We start from the raw sequence: 24,100 nt of genomic DNA, 5'->3' as shown, positions 1-24,100 counted from the left end.
GTGTGTGTATAGTACTGGAACTGAACCCAGGCCTTATGTATGCTAGGTAAATGCCTTACCACTGAGCTACACCCATAGTTCAAAAGATAAATTCTAAAACCTCAAGAGTACTTGCTCAGTCTAAAGGGGTGATTCTCTTGGGGTACTATTGCTCCATGGCGGTTGTTGCTGTTATTGCTCCAATATGTCGTCACTAGCTGTAAGGTTGTTAAATGTGAAGTTCCTATATGAACTTGTAATTGAGCACAAATGAGTTAATCTTCCAGAATTCTAACTTAAGGAAAGGTTCAAAACAATGTAGGATCTGTTTACCAGTCAGGTTCCCAAGCACCAGTCATGGGTCAACCTTACCAGCAACCTTTGGCTTTTTCTCCTGGGGTCAGGGGTATACCCGGGATTAAACTCAGGGGCACTTGACCACTGAGCCATATCCCCAGCCCTATTTTTCATATTTTATTTAGACACAGGGTCTCACTGAGTTGCTTAGCTCCTTGGTTTTGTGGAGGCTGGTTCTGAACTCACACTTCTCCAGCCTCAGCCTCCCAAACTGTTGGGATTACAGGCATGTGCCATCCCGCCCCCTGCACAAATAACCTTTCTAAGGAAAGCAACCTCAGTCCTGCTATATAACATGCTATCTGCCAAGCCTAAATAACCAAGTTTTAACTTTTTTTTTAAAGAGTTCTCTCCTAACAATGGAACCCACGCTTCTTCAAAATTAAAGTTCTATTTCCATTAGCAATGGATTTGGAAGAGGAAGACTCTAAAAGACTACAATGCCAACAAAAAATCAGAGACAGATACAACATCATAGGGGTTAAATAATACAGGCTAGGGAGGTCAGGCACTTGGATTCAATTCCTAGCTCCACTAATTGTGTGATGGATAAGTTATTTGGTATATTTTCACCTCAGTTTCCAACCTGAAATAGGGAAAATAAAAAATTATTTTCTTCAGTGTTGCTGGTAAGGATTACACACAAAAGTGCACAAAGGCCTTAACCGCTATAATTTAAAAGAAGTTCCACTCCTCACCCAGTCCTAATTGAAGTCATTCTGAGGTTAAATGACAATCAGAACAGCAAGGGTCTTATACCAATGGTCATGACATGCAATCATGATATACAACTGTTTAGCAACAGTTAAATACCAAAATATATCATTAATTTACAGAGGAGAAAATGGACTTTATTATAAATGACAACTGAGGAACCATCTGAAGATAATAATGACTCCATCCATATCTTAAATCCTCACTAGAAGTCCAAATGCATCAAGATCTAAATGTTTAAAAAAAAAAATCAGACAAGTATTAGAAGAAAATATAAGTCCTTTATAGCCCTCAAACAGGAAAAGCCTAACTATGACTTAAAATCCAGAGCTAAAGAACAACAATAAATTCAGTTATCCAAAAATAAAAAGCTTTGATATGACAGAAAACTTCATAAGCAAATCAAATGATACTGAGAAAAATATTTACAGTTCATTATAGGCAAAGGGTTTACCTCTCTATTTTACAAGGAGCTTCTAGAACTTGAGAAGAAAAAAGACTATGCCAATAGAAATAAAGGATGAAAACCAACATCTCAGACAAAATAGAAATGGACCTTAAAAATAAAAAATGTGCTCTACCTTATTCATAAAAAAAAAAACTAAATTAAAATAGTATTTCTCACCTGTAACACTGGCAAAAATACAACTTTGACAGAACAATTTTTTGGTCGGAATTGGAAGTACAAAATTGTACAACCACAGTAGAGGTGAATCTGGTAATATTTTCCTAGAGACACAGAAGTAATCCAAATGTCTGGATTCTATTTCACAAACACATATGTATGTCATGTAATGACATAAACAAGAATTATTCATAAGTAATTGCTTAATGGAGTACAATACTAGAGAGAAGAATCCATCAATAAGGATCCTTATCATTGCTGTTTGCAGCTGTTAAAAAATGACCACTGGGACTGGGGTTGTGGCTCCGTGGTACCGAGCTCACCTAGAATGTGTGAGGCCCTGGGTTCGATCCTCAGCACCACATAAAAATAAAATAAAGGTATTGCATCCACCTACAAGTAAAACAACATTTTTTTTTTTTAAATGACAACTGGTCAGGTGTGGTGGTACATGCCTTAATTCCAGGCACTCAGGAGGCTAATGCAGGAGGATCACAAATACAAAGACAGTCTGGGCAACCTAACAAGACCCCCATATTAAAATAAAATTTAAAAAAGGTGCCAGGTACAATAGCACATGCCTACAATCCCAGAGACTCAGGAGGTTAAGGCTGGAAGATCCCAAGTTTGAGGCCAGGTTTGGCAATTTAGCAAAACCCTGTTTCAAAATAAAAAATTAAAATGACTGGGGATATAGCTCAGTGGTAGAAAGTCCATATATGCAATCCCCAATACCATTAAGACTTGATATTAATCTGTTCCAGTTTTCTGGGTCCTCAAGGTTCAATTCTGGCAGGTTATGTGTTCAGAAATACATCCATTTGTCCTAAATTTTCCAATCTGCTGGCATATATGCAGTCATAATGGTCCCTAATGATCCTTTGTATTTCTGTGGTATCAGCTCTAATGCCTCCTTTTTAATTTTATTTGCGTCTTCTCTTTTGTCTTGGTTAGTATCACTAAAGGTTTTTAAATTTTGCTCATTTTCAAAATAAACCAGCTCTTGTTCTACTGGAGTTTCATTTTGGGGAGCTTGGTTTTGGTTTTCATTTTTTGTTTTCCCCCAACTCTCTATTTCATTCATTTCTGCTCTGATCTCTATTATTTCTTTTCTTCTACAAATAGAGGGTTTGGCTTGTTGTTTTTCTAGTTATCTTGAGTTGCACTGTTATATTGTTGATCTGAAATCTTTTTTAACATAGGCATTTATTGCTATAAAGTTCCCTCTAAGTATAGATTTTACTATAATCCATAGGTTTTGACAAGGTGTTTTCATTTTCACTTGTTTCAAGAATTTTTAAAAATTTCCTTTTGAGTTGTTTGACCCATTGGTTGTTAAAGAGAACACTGTTTCACTTCTGTACATCTGTACAATTTTTAAAGTTTCTGTTGTTGATTCTACTTTATTCCACTATAGACAAAGAAGACACAAGTAATGATTTCAATTTTTTCTGAATTCAATTTTGTGGCCTATGGTCTATTCAGGAGAATGTTCCATGTGCTTAGGAGAATAATTTGTACTTTAAAACTGTTGGATGAAATGTCATGTAAATGCATATTAGGTCCTTTGGGTCTATAATATAGTTTATCTTTAATGTTTCTTTGTTGATTTGTCTGAATGTGTCCACTGATGAACCTGAGATTGTGAAGTCCCCAACTACAACTGTATTAGTCTATCTCTTCTTTTAGATCTAATGTTACTTTATAAAACTGGAAACACCAGCACTGAATGCATACATATTTACAACTGTTATCCCCTTCTGCTGAATTATCCCTTTTATCATTACATAGTGATTTTCATCAACTCTTTAGGTTTTTTTTTATCTGAAGTCTGTTTTATGTAAGAGCTACTGTTTTATATTTTAGAGTTACTTGTGCTCACTTTTGGTTTCCATATACTGGTGTATGTTTTCTCATCCCTTAGCTTTCAGTTTGGGTCTTTACTGTTGAAGTCAGTTTATCAGGGACAGCATATTATTGTATGTGTAATTTTTATTCCTTCAGTCGGTCTATATCTTTTAATTGATGGAATTTAACCTGCTTGCATTCAAGATGGTAATTATAAGAAAAGAATCCCTATTATTCTGCTAGTTTAGTTCTGTATACCCCTTTGCTTCTTTCTTCTTGTTCATCTTTGTAAGTTTGGTGGTTTTCTGTATTGGTATGGTTTGATTTTCTTCACTTTCTCTTTTGGTGTATGTGGTCTACTGCTGAGTTTGGTGCCTTCCCATATTCTCACAATGGCAGTTATCATTCCTCCACTTCTAATGCAGGAACCTTTAAGTATTTCTTACAGAGCCAGCCTGGCAGTGATAAACTATCTTGGAAAATATTTCTTCATCATTTTTGAAGGATATCTCTGCTTGGTATAGTATTCTTGGTTGGCAAGAACTTCTTTTGTTTTTGTTGACGTTTTTTTCTCTTTCAAGACTTTGAAAGTATCATCCATCCCACTCTCTTCTGCCTATAAAGTTTCTGCTAAGACATCATTCGTGGGTCTTTTCTAAATGATCTAACACTTTTTTCCTGATGCTTTTAGAATTCTGTCTTGTACTTTTGACAGGTCAATTATAAGTCTCACAGAGAATCCTTTTTGGTTTCCTCTATTACAGGGGTTCTTTGAGCTTCCTGGACTTGCATATCTATATCTTCCCAGAATTTAGAAAGTTTTCAATAATTATTCACCTAACAGGTTTTTTTTTTAATGGCTTTTCCCTTCTCTTCTTCTAGAACACTCATAATTTGAAAGTTTGTTCAAAGGTGTCCCATAAGTCTCCTCTACTGCTGCTGCTGCTTCTTTTTTTCCTTGCCTGGTTTATTTCAAAAACCCTTTGTTCAAGCCCAGAAATTCTTCCTTCTCTTTGATCAATTCCACAGCTGAGGTCCTTAAGTGTATTTTCTATTTCAGCTATACAGTTCTCTGATTCCAAGATTTGACTACTTTTATAATCTCTTTTTGATAAATTTCCTCAAGCATATCATAAACTGCCTGTATTCTCTCATCTATCATTAAGTTTCTTTTAAATCATTGTTTTTCTTTTTTTGGCGGTGCTGAGGATCGAACTCAGAGACTTGTGCTTGCAAGGCGAGCACTCTACCAACTGAGCTATCTCCCCAGCCCTAAATCATTGTTTTGATGGCTGGGTTGTAGTTCAGTATTAGAGCACTTGCCTAGCATGCAGACGGCCCAGGGTTCAATACCCATCATGGAAAAAAAAAGAAAAATCAACTTTTGAATTCTTTTCAGGTCATTCATTTATTTCCTTTGCTTTGGAGTTTTGCTAGAGAGTCACTGTGTTCCTTTGGAGGCATAATGTTCACCATTGTTTTTTCATGTTTCTTATGTCATTATGTTAACATTTGTGCATCTGGTAGGTTAGTTGCCTTTACCAATTTCAAAGGATGGCTTTTATATTAAAAGATTTTTTCCTGTATAGATTGCATTGGCTCTGCTTCCAGATGAGCATTTTAGGGCAGTGTCCATAAAGCTTCTTCAGCTATAATGAAGGTCAGTAATGTCTGCAGGTGTCTCACTGGCCTCAGCTGCAGGACTGTGGGACTGCACTGTGAACTGGAATGTAGGTCTCTTACGGTGGTTGGGTTCACTGGCAACTCTGGGAACTGTGTGTCCAGCTGTGGGAAATGTGAATACACATCAGTTTCCTTGGATAGTGCAGGGGCAGGATTGTTCTGGTGGGCCAGTGCAGGTGAGATATGGCTGATGTGGCAGCAAAGGTATGGCCCAGATAGAGCACCTGTCAATATTTGAGGTTCAGGAAGCTCACACAGATTGACTTCACAGAACCTCTGAGCACCAAGCTGCTCAGAGCATCTTCTTCCTGGGACCAAGAGTAGGGAGCAATCCATTTGTTTCTCAAGTCTCAGCTGCCTGAACTTCTGAGAATTACCCAGCTGCTTCTTGAGATGACAGGATGGGCCACCCAGTTGCATTCCAGAAACCTTAGGGGCCAAGCTGCATAGGACAAATTGGTGGCTGAACAGGGTCAGGAGGAAGTAGGTGGTGCCACCCATCTCCTGCATTTTATATTTGAAGAAGAAAAAAATTATGTATTTACCTTTATTTGCATTAAAAAGGTATCAAAAGGGTAAAAAAAAAAAAAAAACAGTAACAAGTTTACCTTTGGGTGGGGGGAAAGAAAATGTAGACAAGGCTGAGAATGAGAGCTAGCCACATACACACAGTTGAATTTCATTTCTGTTGTATTACTTCTACTATTTTTACCTTTATTAATGAGTTTAATTTCATCAAAACATGCTCCAAGTTGGGCGTGGTAGGACATGCCTGTAATCCCAGTGGCTCGAGAGGCCAAGAGTCTGAGGCATGAGAATCTCAAGTTAAAAGCCAGCCTCAGCAAGGTGAGGTGCTAAGCAACTCAGTGAGACGCTGTCTCTAAATAAAATACACAATAGGGTTGGAGATGTGACTCAGTGATTGAGTGCCTCTGAGTTCAATGCCCAGTACCCAAGGAAAATAAATAAACATGCACAGTATCAAATATTATAGAAGCAAATCTCTCCACTCCAATTCCAACAGTTCTCATTTATTCTAATAGTTGTACCAATAACCCAGAATAACATGTTTACAGCACTATTTTTAAATTATCAACTTTAAAGGTAAACCATCTGATGTCTAAAACAAAAATATAACGATTTATGTTCCTTTTCCCATACTATCAATGTCTAAAACATATTCTAACTTTAATTCTTCTGTAAATACCTGTAAACTTTAATAATAATTGCTATATGAATAACAATAATGAAATTATACCTTAACTGCTTATTTGGTTAATTTAACATTATTTCTTAATTCATCATTCTGAAATACAAACTTAGTGCTAGTACTTTCTTATCACCCTCCCTCCTTCTGCCAATTTACCCTCTTTGTTGTTAACAACTATTTCATTCTGCTCTGCAAGAACAGCATTTTGAGCTCTGTTCATTCATATGGTATCAGAAGGTTGACTCAAAAGCTGAAAACTGCAGGCATGATGGTACACACCTGTAATACCAGTGGCTCAGGAGGATTGCAAGTTTGAGGCCAGCCTCAGCAACTTGACAAGTCCCTAAGCAACTCAGCAAGACCCTGTCTCAAAATAAAAGATAAAATGGGTTAGGGATGTGGCTCTGTGGTAATGCAATTCCCAGTAACTCCCAACAAAAGGTTGAAAATAAAAAAACAGTAAATACACTTTTATAACTATGCAAATATTATTTAAGGAAACAATCCTGGCACACTTCATTTTTTACTCCTATGGTCCAACATGACAACCTTAGGGACTACTTGAAAAACACTGTTCTGAGATTCAAGGTCAAATAGATTCATTATATTATTCCCATATTGCTTAACATCATGGCATATCCTAATCTGATTCATATAACCAGCATTTTCTTATCCAGTTTATTAGCTTTCCATAGTATCTTTAAGTGCCTTTTAAATTTTTTATTCATACTACTCTTTTATCATAGCACTAATTTTGTCCCAAACTTTCCATGACACTCTTCATTATATCCAGTCCCCATTTTTCCCCCAAAGATCTTCCTAAAACCCTCTTCTGTCTTTCTGCTCTAACCTAGAATAAATGCTTTCTCTGGGTCTTCTGAATGGCTGCTGTCAACCTACATCACCTTTTCACCTTCTCTTTCTAGGAATGGCTCAGTTTTCTTAAATCAGTATCTTCCTTGTTCTTTTTTTCCCCCTTGTTCTTATTTCATCATTTAGATTGAGTACATCCTTAAATAACTACCTAAATGACGATAAACAAAGTAGTTTTTAGATCTAGCCCATATATGAGAACTCTGTTCTCACAACTGATCATTTGACTTAGTAGAGAATCTTGGTTAAAAATTATTTTTCCCAAGAAAATGATAAACAGTGTCCCATTTTCACCCAAGAGTAGTGTGACTGGTAAGATACCAGTCTGATATTCATTTCTTTGAAACTGACTTATTCCTCCCTGGAAGCTATGGGAATCATTTCTTCATCCATGAAATTTTGCAATAATATAACAACATATCTAGGCGATGGATCTTTGTATTCACTGTCCTAAGTAACTAGTGGATCTTTCAATCTGAACTGTTAAATTTGTATGAATTGCTAACCCATCTCCAAATTCATCTGTAGAAACCTGTAGAACCTCGAAGAATGTGTGGATTTAAAAAACTAATCAAAATAATGAAAGAAACACCCTAAAGAAGCTGAAACTTAACTTCAACTAATATGTGGGAGTGATAGAGATGAGTGGCTATAGACTGGAGTTGAGGACTTGAAGGTTTCAGTGAGAATACAAGTTGGAAGGAAGTTTTTTTTTTTTTTTTAAAGGAAAAAAATGCATTCTAACCAGGCATGCAGTAGCATGCCTATAATCCCAGCAACTCAGGAGGCTGAGGCAGGTGGATAGCAATTTGAAGCCAGCCTCGGCAACTTAGCAAGACCCTGTCACAATATAAAAAATTAAAAAATAAATTTTTTTAAAATTACATTTTTGTTTTAAAATATCCTCAGGGACACAAACCCTCAGCAGATCTGTCACACAAATGCACATGATAACTTTTCGGGGAAAGTACTCAAATCAGTAGCAAAACAAACCCAAGAGATGATTTAAAAAAAAAAAAAAAGGATATAGAAATAAAAGTGATCAGGTATCTTAATGAAACATACACTGGGAGAAAACAAACAAAAAACAAACCACTAAGGTCCAGAGAAAATGATAAAGTACGTCTATAATAATCCAAAACTAAAATTCTAGATCTTCATCAGCATGATGAAATACAAACCAAAAAAAAAAAAAAAAAAGATGAATCAACAGTTGAGTGAAAGTCTTACTACATCCCTCTTAAAAATAAACAAACTAATCATACAAAATATGACCAGGGAACCCAAACAGTACAATCAATAACTTGAGCTAATAGATACACTGAATGTAGAACCAGATACCCAGCTAAGAGGATATATTTACAAAACAGACATTTGGGCTAGGTGTGCAAGCTCAGTGGTAGAGTGCTTGCCTCATATGCAAAAAGTCCTGGGTTTAGCTGGGCACAGTGGCACATGTCTGTAATCTCAGAAACTCAGGAGGCTGAGGCAGGAGGATCACCAATTCAAATCCAGCCTTAGCAACTCGGCAAGACCCTGTCTCTCTAAATAAAATATAAAAAAAACAGTTGGGTATGTGGCTCAGTGGTTAAGTGCCCCTGGGTTAAATCTCCAATACCAAAATAAAAAAAAAAAAAGCAAGCCCTGGGTTTGATTCCCAGCAGTGGGACGGGGAGAAACAGGGCACAGACACTGCCTCAGGTTAGCAAATAGCAAATTTATCTGAAAAGGGACAGATAGTACTTTAGGCTTTATGGCCTATATAGTCCGTCCCCAACTATCAACTCTGCTGCTGCAGGAACAAAAGCAACCATAGCACAGAAATGAGCATGGCTGTGTTCCAATAAAACTTATAGACAAGATGTAAGATGTACAAAAACAAATAACAGTGAGCTCAATTTAACCCTTGGGTCATAATTTGCCAACTCCTATATTATAGTTCATAAAAGAATATCATCCAAAGGAATACACTAAAGAGACCATGTTCTCTACAATAAAATAAAAACAATAACAAAACAGCACATTATGTTTGGAAACTAAATTCTAAAAACTACTAGATAATCTTTGGGGTAAAAAGGAAATTAGAGCCAGGCACCATGGTGCACACTTATAATCCCAGCAACCTGGGAGGATGAGGCAGGAGGATAGATCACAAGTGCAAAGTCAGCCTCAGCAACTTAGTGAGGTCCTAAGCAACTTAGTGACGCCTTGTCTCAAAATAAAAAATAAACTGGGCTGGGGATGTGGCTCAGTGGTTAAGTGCCCCTAGGTTCAACCCCTGGTCCAAAAAAAAAGGAAATTAGGGGGGAAAAGTCATAGGAAAAATATAGAAACACTTTGAAATAATAAAAATAAGCATTAATCAAACTTGTAAATCACAGTTTATGTAATACTTTAAAGTAATTTAAAAATACACATCAGAAAATAAGGAATTTGAAAGTTATAATTTTAAAAAAGTTAATAGCTGGGGTGGTAATGCATGCCTGTAATCCCAATTTAGGAGGCTGAGGCAAGAGGATTACAAAATCAAGGCCAGTCAGAGCAACTTAAGTGAGATTCTATTTTTTTTTTTTTTAAGTTTTTTTAGATGTTGATGGACGTTTATTTTATTCATTCATTTATATGTGGTGCTGAGAATTGAACCCAGTGCCTCACACATGCTAGGCAAGTGCTCTACCACAGAGACACAACCCCAGCCCAAGATTCTATTTCAAAATAAAAAATTAAAAAAAAAATTTTTTTTTAAAGATCCAGGAATAGTGGCATATGCCTGTAATCCCAGCAACTCAGGAGGCTGAGGCAAGAGGATCACAAGTTTGAGGCCAACTGAGCAACTTGGTAAGACCATACACAACTTGGCAAGACACTGTCGCAAAAAAAAAAATAAATAAAGGGCTAGGTATACAGCTCAGTGGTAAAGCACCCATGGGTTCAATCTCCACTACCAAAAAGAAAAAAGAAAAAAGATTCTCCTTAGCCCTATCTATAAAAGTTAAAACTATGACGGCTTCTTGAAGCAAATAAAGAGCAATAACTTCTTTCATGTCCTTGGTAATAAGAAGATTTCTAAGTTAAACACAGAAAAAGCCATAACCAAAAATTAAGAAGGAAAAGAAAATATATTTATGAAAATCAAATTTTTCTCTTTACCAAAACACACAATTAAATACAGAAGTCATGCAATGAGAGAAAAATGTATCTGACAATATACAAATATATATGTATATATATATCCAATATATATTTATGTGTAGACACATAAATCCATCTGAAAAAAAGGTAAGACTTCCAGTTTAGTAAGGAGCTTGAAAACTGCCATCTTTCCATTTTACAAAAAGAAAAATACCAAACTAAAAAATCATCAGCTATTTTTGGACCTAGCAGAGAAATATGGCTACTGGGCAAACCACCACACCTCAATATCTAGAGAGATGGACAACCCAGAGTCACAGTCAACATACATACATCCTTACTTGAAGCAGAAGCTAGAATCACAAATTAGATGCAAAACTTACTTGGGAATTTTGACAAGCTGCTGGTGGCTAAGTATGAACTTGCATAAGATAAATCTCCGCAGTCTACAATATTAGGGGTCCCAACACATTCCTGGGTTTTACCTCTAATAAATTCACCGAGTTCTCAAGGTAAAGACACAAGAAAGATTCTTTCTAGCCTCTAGCTGGAAGAGGGGGACATAACCATTGTGAAATACAATTTCATGTTTCTTCAAAACAAAGTCCTACTCTATCCAATCCAAGGGAAGAGCATTTCCTCAACTCCAGCCCCTCTAGGCTTCCTGGCTTACCTAAGAGGGGTAGAGGGGCTGCCAACAAACACGTGTGATAGTCACAGCCCAGGTCACAGGCCTATCAAAAGCTTAAATTTAAGCTGGGCATGGAGATCACATCTGTAATCCCAGCTACTACTAGGGAGGCAATGACAGGAGAATCACTAGTTCAAGGCCAAACAGGATAACTTCGCAAGATCCTGTATTAAAATAAAATGAAAAGGGTTGGGAATATAGCTTCATTGCAGAACACTTACCTACCATGCACAAGCCCTGGGTTCAATTCTCAACACACACACACACACACACACACACACACACACAGTTGAGTAGAGAATAGAATGCCTCTTCTTCCCAATGCCTTATCACATCACAGGGCTTTACCTTAATAGCAATGGATTTCAGCTGAAAGAGTTGCAAGAGTCAGACTCCAAAGGAGAATACAAAAACAAGGACATTAGGGAATTTGCAGCTTCCACACCTACAGCAAATCTACAGCCCAACTTACTAGCCAGATTAATATAAAACTCTCACTGAAGGCCTTTTACTATTCAATTTCTATTGTCTGATACTCTGGCTTTCAGCCAAAAATCACCTTATGGTAAAAAGCAAGAAAAGGGCTGGGGATATAGCTCAGTGGTAGAGTAACTGCCTCACAAGCACAAAGACCTGGGTTCAATCCCCAGCACCACCAAAAAAAAAAATAAAAAGGGAAAAAGTAGATAGCATGCAGTAAAGATAATGTAAGCAGAGGAAAACTCTAAAAAAGCAAAACAAAATGCTAGAAATGAAAAACACTATAACAAAAATGAAGAAATCTTTGATACACTCATCAGTAGACTAGACGTAGCTGAAGAATAAATGAGTTTAAAGATATTTCAATAGATACTTACCAAACTGAAATGCAGAGTAAAAAGAACATCCAAAAACTGTGGGACAACTTCAAACATGTAACACAGACATAAATGGAATATCAGGAAGAGAAGAGAGGACTGAGAATGTACCTTAGTTGGTAGCTTAGGCATGTGCAAGGCCCTGTATTTAACCTCCAGCACCACAAAAGAAAAAGAGAACACAACAAACATTTAAAATAACAGTTCCTAATAATTTTTCTTAACTAGTGATAGACATTAAAAGTACAGATCCAGGAAGCTCAAAGATCACCAAGCAGAATAAATACCATAGACATCCATACTTTACAGAAAACCAAAGATAAATAAAATCATGAAAGAAATCAGGAAAAACAGATATATACAAAGAAACAAAAAATAATAGTTTCAATAGACACTGTGCAAGGAAAACTGAAAATATTTTAAGTATTAAAAGTTTCTGAATGTTTTTTCAATAAAGAAATGATAAATGACAAGATTCTGTTTAACCTGTTTTAAATATTATACAATGGGCGCATGTATTAACGCATCACATGGTACCCCCCCAAAATGCTTACAATTATGATGTTTTAATGTACAACTGTAATTTAAATTTAAAAAATATCAAAAAGAACAAAAGGCCAACTCAATATTCCTAGCACCACAAAAAAAGTTTTGTCAGACAATAAACATCAAGAGAATTCACTATCAGTAAATCCGCTTTGCAAGAAGTTATTTGAGCTGGGGAGGAGGCACACACCTGCAATCCCAGCAGCTTGGAAGGCTGAGGCAGGAGGATCAGAAGTTCAAGTTCAAAGGCAGCCTCAGCAATTCAGCAAGGCCCTAAGTAACTTAGTGAGAACATGTATCAAAAAAGGACTGGGGATGTGGCTCAGTAGTTAAGAACCCCTGGGTTCAATCCCTGATACCAAAAAAAAAAAAAAAAAAAAAAAAGTTATTTGAGGAATCACAAATCCTTTATTATAGATCAAAGATCTTTTTTATTTATACATCAATATAAAGGAAGGCTATTGAAAAAGTAATAAGTGAAGACAAAATAAAATCTTTAAACTTAATTGGGCTATAAGGTATCTAATGAAATGAAAACCAGTAATGTCACAAAGGACAGGACGAAGAACTGAAAATGTTGCATTATAATTTGTACCCACAGTACATATCATGTAAGGCAACAGAGTGTCATTTGATTACTTACTTAAATGAGCTGTAAATATACGTGGTAGAAGTACAGGATAACCATAAAGAAAAATGTTTAGAGGAAGTATTAATTAATATGCAGAGGGAAACAATCATAAAATGCTCAATTAAAACCAGAGAAGGCAAAAAATGAACAGAGAAATAAGAAGTAACAAGTGTAACAAACAAAAAAGTTATGAACATGGCAGATATTTATCCAACTCTATTAATCATCATTTGAAATGTGATTTATTTACACCAATTTAAAAAAGATTAGCTGGGTGTGGTGTGGTAGGCCTGTAATCCCAGCAATTTGGGATACTAAGGCAGGATCATTATAAATTTGAGCTCAGCATCAGCAACTTAGCCAGACACAGTCTAAATACATAAAACATAAAGGGTTGGGAGTTTGGCTCACTGGAAGAGCATTCCTGGGTTCAATTCCCAGTAAAACACACACACACACACACACACACACACACATTCTCAAGAGTGGACTAAGAAAAAACAACTATATTTTATCTACAAGAAATGCTTTAAAGACTTGACAGTCACAAAACAAAATTTAAATGAATGCTGAAAAACACACAGATTACTAAAGAATACTGACTACTACCAGTCATCAATTCAGTAATGCAAATTAAAACTAAAATGAGATTATACTAATGCTAATCATTCAATTATGCCCACTAGAACATCTAAAAGAAAAGACCGGCAACACCAAGAGGTAGGATCTTAGGCAGTCTAAAATCTAAAACTTGTTAGTGGGGCTGGGGCAGTAGCTCAGTGACTAAGGTGCTTGCCTAGCACATGTGAGGCACTGGGTTCAATTCTTAGTACTACACACAGAAATAACCAAACAAAAGTACGCTGTCCATCTCAACTACAAAAAAATTTTTAATAAAAACTTGTTAGTGTGAAGTAGTACATTTTGGAAAACAGTTCAACAGTGTTTATTAGTCAGCTTTCCATCACTATAATAAATACCTGAGACAATTAATTTATAAGAGAAAAGGTTTATTGAGCTTCCACTTCTTTCTGTAGGTTCCAGCTGAAGACTGAACAGACTACTGCTTTGGGCCTCAGATGGGCCTGATGGGTGGAAATGGTGGAAAATATGTGGTAGAATGAACGGTTCATTTCTCAGCCAGGAAGCAAAGGGAAAGAAGAAGGAGCGAGGGTCCCAGAATCCCCTTTAAGAGCATGCCCTAATAACCTAAGGAGCTCCTGTAATATCCCATCCTCAAAAAAGTTTTCAAACTAATCATCACTTGAAGTGTGAATGGTCTATTTACAACAATTAAAAGAAATTGTCAAAAATGGATTTTCTTAGAAAGTTGTATTTTATCTTACAAGAAAAACACTTTTAAGACTTAACAGACATCTCGCGCATGCATACATACACACACACATACACACACACACACACACATTCACAGAGATATAAGGGAATGGCTAGAAAGGATACTAAAGGCTACTTACCACAGTGGCACAACCCTGGGGACCAGTGCTTAACATATAATAGGCCTTTGGGGGAACATTCAGGATCCAAACAGTTTCCAATAAAGTTAAATATACACATATCCTATCAGTCAGCAATTCTACTTTCTAGGCATGGGATGGAATGAAATATATATATCATATACCCAGATTTGTACATAAATGTTCACAGTTGTTTTATTCCTACTGTCCTAAAACTGAAAAGAACAAAAATGTCCATCAACATGAGCACAGATTTTAAACTACTGTATTCACACAATGGAGTAGTCATACAATGGAATACTCATACAGATTTAAAAAAAAAAAAAAAAAACTATGGCTATGAGAAACAATATGGATGAATCTCAACATCACTGTGTTTAAAAAAAAAAAAAAAAAAAAAAAAAAAAGCCAAACATCGAAGAGCTTAAGTTCTCCAATTCCATTTATATAAGGTTAAACAATGGAAAAATAGACTGAGTCTGAGAACAGGGAACTTTCTGGAGTGCTGTTCAATTGTTTTGATTGGGGTGTGTCAAAATGTACTGAATTGGCCAGATATAGTGGCACACACCTATAATCCCAGTGATTTAGGACGCTAAGGCTCAAATCCCAAGTTTGAGGCTAGTTTCAAAACTTACTGAGACCCTGCCTCAAAATAAAGAAATTAAAAGGGCTGGGATGCAGTGCAATGGTGAAGCACCCTGGGTCAATTCCTGATACATGAAAAAAAAAAAAAAAAAAGAAACTTATTGAACTGTACCCTGAAGCCTGTGTTCTTCACTCTATAAATTACAGCTCAATTTTAAAGGAAAAGAATTTGCAACAAAGGCCTTCTGCACTTCCTATAGAACAAGCACAAAAGCAGGCAAACTTCTTCTGAAAGGGTCCTGAAATAAATGATTTAGGCTTTGTCACCTCTACTATAACTACTAATTCTGTTATTAGAGTGTGAAAGTAGCCACAGACAATAGGGAAGCAAATAAGCATAACTGTGTTCCAATAAAACTATTTACAAAAATAGGTGGCAAGTTGGATTTGGCCCATGGGCTGTAATATGCGACCCCTCGTATCAAGCAAATAGAAAACTGATCTCTAAAAATAAACATTTTTTTATTGTTCTGTATGCAGTGGCAGGCATAATAATTATTGGAAGCCAATTAGGCTCCTTCCTAAGCACATGAGTTTTCTATATTTAACTACTCGTTTAAAATAAGATGATAGGCAGGGCAAATACCTGGAATTCCAGTGACTAGAGAGGCTGAGGCAGGAGGATTTAAAGCCAGCCTCAGCAACTTAGCAAGTCCCTGTCTCAAAATTAAAAAATAATAATAATAATAATAAAAAGGGCTAGGGACATGATTCAGTGGTTAAGTACCCCTGGTACCAAAAAAAAAAAAAAAAAAAAAAAAAAGCCAAACATCGAAGAGCTTAAGTTCTCCAATTCCATTTATATAAGGTTAAACAATGGAAAAATAGACTGAGTCTGAGAACAGGGAACTTTCTGGAGTGCTGTTCAATTGTTTTGATTGGGGTGTGTCAAAATGTACTGAATTGGCCAGATATAGTGGCACACACCTATAATCCCAGTGATTTAGGACGCTAAGGCTCAAATCCCAAGTTTGAGGCTAGTTTCAAAACTTACTGAGACCCTGCCTCAAAATAAAGAAATTAAAAGGGCTGGGATGCAGTGCAATGGTGAAGCACCCTGGGTCAATTCCTGATACATGAAAAAAAAAAAAAAAAAAGAAACTTATTGAACTGTACCCTGAAGCCTGTGTTCTTCACTCTATAAATTACAGCTCAATTTTAAAGGAAAAGAATTTGCAACAAAGGCCTTCTGCACTTCCTATAGAACAAGCACAAAAGCAGGCAAACTTCTTCTGAAAGGGTCCTGAAATAAATGATTTAGGCTTTGTCACCTCTACTATAACTACTAATTCTGTTATTAGAGTGTGAAAGTAGCCACAGACAATAGGGAAGCAAATAAGCATAACTGTGTTCCAATAAAACTATTTACAAAAATAGGTGGCAAGTTGGATTTGGCCCATGGGCTGTAATATGCGACCCCTCGTATCAAGCAAATAGAAAACTGATCTCTAAAAATAAACATTTTTTTATTGTTCTGTATGCAGTGGCAGGCATAATAATTATTGGAAGCCAATTAGGCTCCTTCCTAAGCACATGAGTTTTCTATATTTAACTACTCGTTTAAAATAAGATGATAGGCAGGGCAAATACCTGGAATTCCAGTGACTAGAGAGGCTGAGGCAGGAGGATTTAAAGCCAGCCTCAGCAACTTAGCAAGTCCCTGTCTCAAAATTAAAAAATAATAATAATAATAATAAAAAGGGCTAGGGACATGATTCAGTGGTTAAGTACCCCTGGTACCAAAAAAAAAAAAAAAAAAAAAAAAATGAAGAAGATGACAACCCAGAAACTGAAACATTTAAATAGAAGACCAACTTAAACAGGAATGTGGTAATAGATGAATTTAAGATAAGCCAGCTAGTTATAAAGTATACGCTGAAAATTGTACATATACTTTGGGTTTGGGGATATGGTTCAGTGGTAGAGAATGCTTGTCCAGCATGTGTGAGGCCCTGGGTTTGAGCCCCAAATTACTTATTTACTATTCAATTATTTAATATACTTTGTTACACACACACACACAAAAAAAAAAACCTGTTAACTTACAATGTTGACACTTTGATTTAGCTGGCATAATAAAATTCTTGGAACATGCACAGCTCACTCAATCACCTGGTTGGTCCTTTACTCAGAAGAATTCAAAATTAAGGATGGCAGTTACTTCTCACTGTTTCTCAATAAGCATTTCAAAATACAAAAACATAAAGAAATAAAACAAATATTTTATAAGTAATCAATAGATAATTTTCTTAGTTTGGGCAAGGCTCAAAAATTACATGAAACAGCTAGGCACGGCAGCGCACGCCTGCAATCCCAGCAGCTCAGGAGGCTGAGGCAGGAGCATTGCGAGTTCAACACTATTCTCAGCAACTTAGTGAGTCCCTAAGACACCTAGCGAGACCCTGTCTCTAAATAAAATATAAAAAGGTTTGGGGATGTGGCTCAGTGGTCAAGAGCCCCTGGGTTAATCCCCAGAACCGGAAAAAAAAAAAAAAAATTACATAAAACATCCCAGGTACACAAGTATATATAACATGGTATTGCCCTAAACTTCCTGAAAATGTTTACCTGCCTTCAATAAAGTTCCAATCTAAAAAATGAAATGAATTCTTTCTCACTATGATATATAACCAATAGAAGAAATACTAGCAAAATTGGAAAGCCTGGGTTCCAGTATAAGTTTGCCATCTAACTAGCTTTGTGACAATGTGGCATTCATCCATTCATTCATCATTTTTGAGAGATTATGCACCAGACACAGTAGTAAATATCAAAAATCCCTGTCTTTATGACATATTCTAAATCACTAAATCTCTAAAAACAACTGTTTTCTTCCTTAATGAAAATAATGGATTTTATATTTTTGTTTCAATTCGTTAAAAAAAAAATCTAGTATTACTCTTCTGAATTCAGGAAAGTAAATTTAATATAACCTGAAATCCACTCTTGCCACTAGCTTAAACCATGTGTTGTGTTATCATATTCAGACAGCAAACAGAGGAAATAACTGTTGGTATATCTTTCAATCTGAAGCTTACTGGCCTATTATTTCATAACTAAACTTCCTTGGATGGGATCAAAGAAAGAACAGTTTTATGAGAAATTCCATATAACTTTACACACACTTCCAGTATTTAAATCTATAAAAATACAAACTGTTGCTGGGTGCAGTGGTGCACACCTGTAATCCCAGCATCTTAGAAGGCTGAAGCAGGAGGATCAAGAGTTCAAAGCCAGCCTCAGCAACAGTGAAGCACTAAGCAACTCAGTGAGACCCTGTCTCTAAATAAAATACAAAATAGGGCTGGAGATATGGCTCAGTGGTTAAGTGCCCTTGAGTTCAATCCCCAGTACCCAAAAAAAAAAAAAAAACAGATTTTTACTGAATCAACTAGTCAGTTTATCTTCCCTTCAGAGTAGTTATGTTTTCAAAGCGCTTGCTGTAAAACATGTAGTCAGAAAAGCTCAGTTCTGTATTCACACATGGTTCCTGAAAAGTCCAATTCTGTATCCACATATGGTTCCTGTGCCTAACAAATTTTCTTTCAGATGGATATATATTTTCCCCACAATAAAACAATATATTTTCCCCAAGCATGACAGTCCTTCAAGCATATTCCTTAGCTCCTAAATGTTAAGTTTTTTAAATGTCTTCTGTATTCATTTTTGCCTGATAAAACTCTAGAATAACAAATTACATTTCTGGTAAGACAAAAACAGCATTCACATTAAATAGTCTTTCCCCACAGGAACCAAGAGACAACAAAAGTAATCTCAGAAATGATTAAGCCTGTAGTTTCTAACCTAAGTGTCATTCCTAAATGAGAAAGTGATTTAACATATTTACCAAAAAAATATTCCAACAAGAGACCTTTCCATTTATTTCTAACTAATAAATACATTCAAAGTTTGTCAAAGCAGGTCAATTCCACCCGACTCCAAAACACTGTAAGGTGTGGTTCTTCCCAATAGTGCTAGTCTTGAACATGGTATTTTTAGTGTTAAATGCTGCTTATTGTATTTAAGCTTATTTTTAAAGTTGTCTTTAAGAATATGACCACCACCATCAGATACAATAAATGTAAATGAAGTAAAAGCATGGAAATTGCTAGCAAGATGATATATAGAAATGGGCAGTAGTGAAATCAAGTGCTCTCTTTAGCAGCATTTATACTAGAAAGGGGTGAACCAATTTACATAAATGTATCTAAAATATTTAAAACACATACAATACAAACACAAATTACTTCTTTCTGCTTTCTACCATAATCTGAACTGTAAGTGACTTCTTGAACTAGATTCCCAACTCAGCTATATCAAATACCAAATTACAAAAGGAAACCTGAGAACAGCTATATTTTAAAAGTCTCATATTGACGAGTATTGTTTACTTGACTTATATTTTTAAATCAAATGACAAGACTTCGATAAAACAAATAATTTATAACAGAAAAATCATTATTATAAAATAGTAATAACCCAGTTCTCTAGCTGTTCACCTTTAGCTAGAAACCTGGTTGCTGGCATCTAAGGCATAATATAAAAAAAGGTCAAACTTTGGAACCAGGAAGTCATGGATTTGAACACCAGTGTACCACTTCTTGGACATACTTTCTGAACTCACTTTTTCATCTCTAAAATGGGAGTATGAATTACCTACCTTTAAGGTTTGTTAGAATGATTGATGAAAAAATGCATATATAAAGTATTTGGTATATAGTAGGTACTAAAGATATATCAGCTATCATTATTTTATTATTCATAAGCACATCCATGAAAAGAGAGGATATAAGAAAGGACATGATAGGAAGATAATCAGAATCTGGTACATTTAACAGCCAAAAAAAAAAAAAAAAAAAACCAAAACACCTTTAATATTTCAAGTTAAACTTTGGGCTCAATTTTCTGTTCACACTTTGTTTACATGCTAGTATTATAGCTCCTCCTTAAAAGTATATAAAATCCAAAATTAGCTACCAGTCTATTTATTTTGGAGCTAAGTAAAAATGAAAGATGACTCTCACAAAACAGATAATTTCATGAACAGAAGAGATGGTTTTATCATTTTAAAAATGCCAAAACTAAATTACAAAAATGATTACAAAAGGATAGTAAAAGATTCCTACCTTTAAACCGACTGCTATAAGATCTGTAACAACACTGTATGGAAAAAGTAAAAAGAGAAAATGGAAAACAAAGTTAGAGAACAAGTTTTTTAAAAAGACAGAGATAATAAGGTTAAAGAAAAAAGAAAAAGCATTCAACAAATAATGAAAATAAAAATGTAATGAGTTGTGAAATGTTAATAAAAACAAAAATGGTGGAATAGTCTAGCAACAGCAGAGTGTAAAAGCAAAGCCTCAATAGCAAAGTAAGAAATTAAAAATTATCTTTTAGTACTATAGTGGTGCATCAAAACAATGTGTTCATTTAATCATTTACCTTTGTTTAACAAATTCAGACCAAAACTTAAAATCACCAAAGTTCATTCCTTTATATCACTGGCATGATCACATTTAAAGTTTTAAGTAAAAGAAAACCAGTGCTTGTGTTTTACAGAAATAGAAAGCATTTTGCAAATCTGCATTTACACCAAAAACTGCTCACCAAAATACAATTCAGACAGTCTCCCAGAACTAAAATAAGTACAAACATCATATTTCGGACATCAAATTTTTCAAAAAAATTTGCTTTAAAAAAAATTCTACCATGTGAAAACTGTGCAAGTATAAAATCATTCCCCTTAGGAAAAAATGCACACACACACACACACACACACACACACTCTGGATGGGATCTGAAGAGTCACTATAAAGATAATTTTGACTTGTGGTCTGTTATTTGTTTTTCTAACAAAATTAAGGAAAAGGAGCTTTTTCAGGCTGTGGGAAAATAAAGAAATTTAATTAAGTTCCTGAGGGTGAAATTCTCCCCTTAAGACCGGGATGTAAAAATTCCTATAAAGTCCTGTTATACAAAAAAAAAAAATTCACTCTTCTACACCTTCAATGAATATGGAGCCTTCCATATTTCCTAAAAGAAACCTACAAATAAGTTCTATATCCTATTTTATAACCTATGTCATCTTTACTACATGAAAACAAATGTATGGCTCTGAACTGTTAAGTAACATGAATTTAATTGTTTTAAACTACAAGGTTGTAGATTTTATCTTTCCTTATAGACTTCTGAAACTGGAAATACGTTTTTCTAAAATTTAAACATGACAACTAATGTTTTCTGCATAAGTGTGTAATACTATCATTACTGGTCCTGATGCAGAGCAAATGATATTCCTACCTGAACTCCCAAATGAACTTACCTTCTGTATCACTACCCTAGATATTTAAACCAATAAAACTCATTCTAAGCTTTAAAACCACAAATAAGGCAAAAGAAGAGTTAACGTCTTAAACATTATCAAAAAAGAGTAACTCTGCACTTCACAGCTATCCAAGAGTTTAAGAGCCAAGACACAAAATTCAGGAGTTATCTTTTACTATAAATTTTACAACTCAAAAAGCTAGCCTGCTTCCATACATAAAATCAAACCTTTTAAGGACAATTCACTACACATAATGAAATACTAATTTTACAGGCTTCCTGAATTAAAATATCGTCATAATGACATAAATCATTAGATTAACAAAACTCTGCACGTATATAAAATATAACTGAATAAGGTAGTGTGAAATAAGTCTTCAATGATGCCCAGAGAAGTTTCAATTAAACAAACAGCTTCAATTAAACAAAAATAATACTTTAAAGAACATCACAACCATACAATCTAAAATTGCACTTAAATAAATTAATCCATTTATCACACTTAATACTGCAAAACTAAAATAAATGAAATCTAATAAGGACAAAAATTGTTAAAAGATTCTAGTGTCTTCACATAGCATGCAACAATCATCAACTATATGGCGACACGTAAAATGGCTTTTACTTTTCAAGCAAGTTGTATTTATACCACAACCAGGAATCTTACAGAAATCTTGTCATAACCTCAAATGCATTAATGGGGATAAATAAATAGATTTGGAATCCCTAAAAGAGTTGGGAATTTAAAAAAAAATCTTGATGTAGACATGACCTTCGACTAATTCAAAAAGATTCTTCAATTAACGCTTTAATCAATAAAATATATCTGAATTCCACAACATATCCCTGAGTTCTCAGAGAAATATTTATACGGTATAGGCGATTCTAAATCTTTTCGTTTTGATCACGAACCCCATTTAATTTTTGAGTATTTGAAAACTCCCCGGAAATTGCACTTACACAATTTCTTACACACTTAGCAACGAATTCACGAAGTTTCGTGGCGGTGCGGGGAGAAGGGGAAGCGCCCATGGTCACGAAGTCCAGACGCCCGCTACACAGAAATCGTTCACAAGTCTCGCAGCCCAAGTCGGGAGACCTCGGCGGGCCCCGGGCAGCCGCGCTGGGCCGCGGTTCGGGACCCGGTCGCCGCCCAGACGTGTACCGACGCGCGCACTGGCCGTTCGCCACCCGGCGGCCACTCGCCTCTCCGCCGGGGAGAGCTCCACGGCTCCACCCCGCCGGTAAACAGCAACTCCCCGAGCGGAGGACGCCCGCCCGCCTCGAGCGCCGCCTCCGCCTCCCCCAGCGCCGCGCACCATTTTCTGAGAGGAAGTGTCGGGAGGCCGGCCGGGTTCCCCAGACTCCGGGCGCCGAGGGCGGACCCAGGCACGGGCTCCGAGCTGGGCTCTCCTCCGCTTCCCGGTTTGCGCTGTTAGGGTGCGAAGGGGCGGACATTACCCGGGCGCCGCGTGCAAGGAGGAGACGCTGCGGTGGACGGCGCCTCCGCCGATCCGGGAGCTCCACCGAGGCGCCCGGAAGCGCCGCCGTCGGGCTCTGCCCGGGCCGCTCCTCGGGCCGCCGGCGCCGCGCCCCGCTCCCCGGCCTCGGCGCGTCCCGCCGAGAGCAGAGAGGAAGCGGGTCCACCGCAGCCCCGCGCGGCCGCCGTGCCGCCTAGCACTTACCCATCCATGGCCCAGACGGAGGAGCGCACCGTGTGAGGACTGACGGGTTGGCCGCGAACGGAGGGGGGTAGGCGGCCGCTCTAGGGCGGCTCCGGGGACCAGAAAGCGGCGCCTCTCCGAGCCCCGGCGGGTCGGAGGTGGAAGCGAGTGGGAAACAGGGGCGGGGACCGGGCACGCTCCCGCCACCGCCGCGCCCCCGCCTTCCCAGCCCGCGAGCGCGCCCCCGCCTCGCCTGACCCCGCCCCCTCGGCGTCGACGCCCTCCCCCCGGGGCCCGCCCCTACGCTCGCGCCCACCCTCGGCCCGACTCCAGGGCGCCCTCTTCCCGCCGTCGCCTCTCGGCCCCGCCTTCCGAACCCCATCCGGGCACGCGCGCGCGTCCCCAGCCTCGCTCCTGCGTTCGCGGGGGCGCGCGCCTTGTGCTTCCCGCGCCGCGGCGCTCCCTCCTGCGCCCGGCCAGCCTTCCGGCTTCTCGGACCTGGGCGGCCAGGTCAGAATGCCTCCCCCTGCTGGCAGAAAAAGCCTTGGGACCCAACTCCCGAGAGTAGGAAGCAGTGTGCGCGAGGACCGGTGAATTCCAGCCGAACTACCGGAGCTGGGCGAGGCTGTCGGCGGCACGGCCGAGCCAGGCATGATGGCCGGGAGCCAGGCGCGGTTGTGGTCTTCGGAGGCCTGGACCCTCCTGTTCAAGGAAGCCTCGGCTGGAGCCCCCGAGGGGGCGACCTCTGGCCTCTGCCGGACCCGCCCGTCGACCGCCGGCCACGGAGAGTTGACCAGTGGGAGCCGCCCCAGGGGCGCTGATCCCCCGGATTACATCCCCAGC

The 24,100-nt window shown here is 37.7% G+C and overlaps 1 protein-coding gene across 6 annotated transcripts in view; it reads right to left on the bottom strand.

Annotated features, from left to right (window-relative positions):
- Ptbp3 (polypyrimidine tract binding protein 3) overlaps positions 1-23,489 on the bottom strand; it is a 94,736-nt gene extending 71,247 nt beyond the window's left edge. For 2 of the 6 annotated variants that reach the window (XM_047524221.1, XM_047524223.1), the window contains exons 1-2: positions 23,279-23,489; positions 20,396-20,429 (exon numbers count right to left, since the gene is read on the bottom strand). In XM_047524221.1, the coding sequence (XP_047380177.1) occupies positions 20,396-20,429; positions 23,279-23,286 (42 nt within the window). In that variant the 5' untranslated portion in view covers positions 23,287-23,489. Of the gene's footprint in view, positions 1-20,395; positions 20,430-22,553; positions 22,781-23,278 lie in introns of those variants that run through there. The other 4 variants (XM_047524224.1, XM_047524225.1, XM_047524220.1 and 1 more) reach the window with 2 other exon arrangements.
- Positions 23,490-24,100: the final 611 nt, after the last annotated feature.

The sequence above is a fragment of the Sciurus carolinensis genome, chromosome 14, assembly GCF_902686445.1.
Source record: "Sciurus carolinensis chromosome 14, mSciCar1.2, whole genome shotgun sequence".
Taxonomy (NCBI): Eukaryota; Metazoa; Chordata; class Mammalia; order Rodentia; family Sciuridae; genus Sciurus; species Sciurus carolinensis.
The sequence above is the reverse complement of the archived record's forward strand: the minus strand, read 5'-3'. Positions and strand labels throughout refer to the sequence as shown.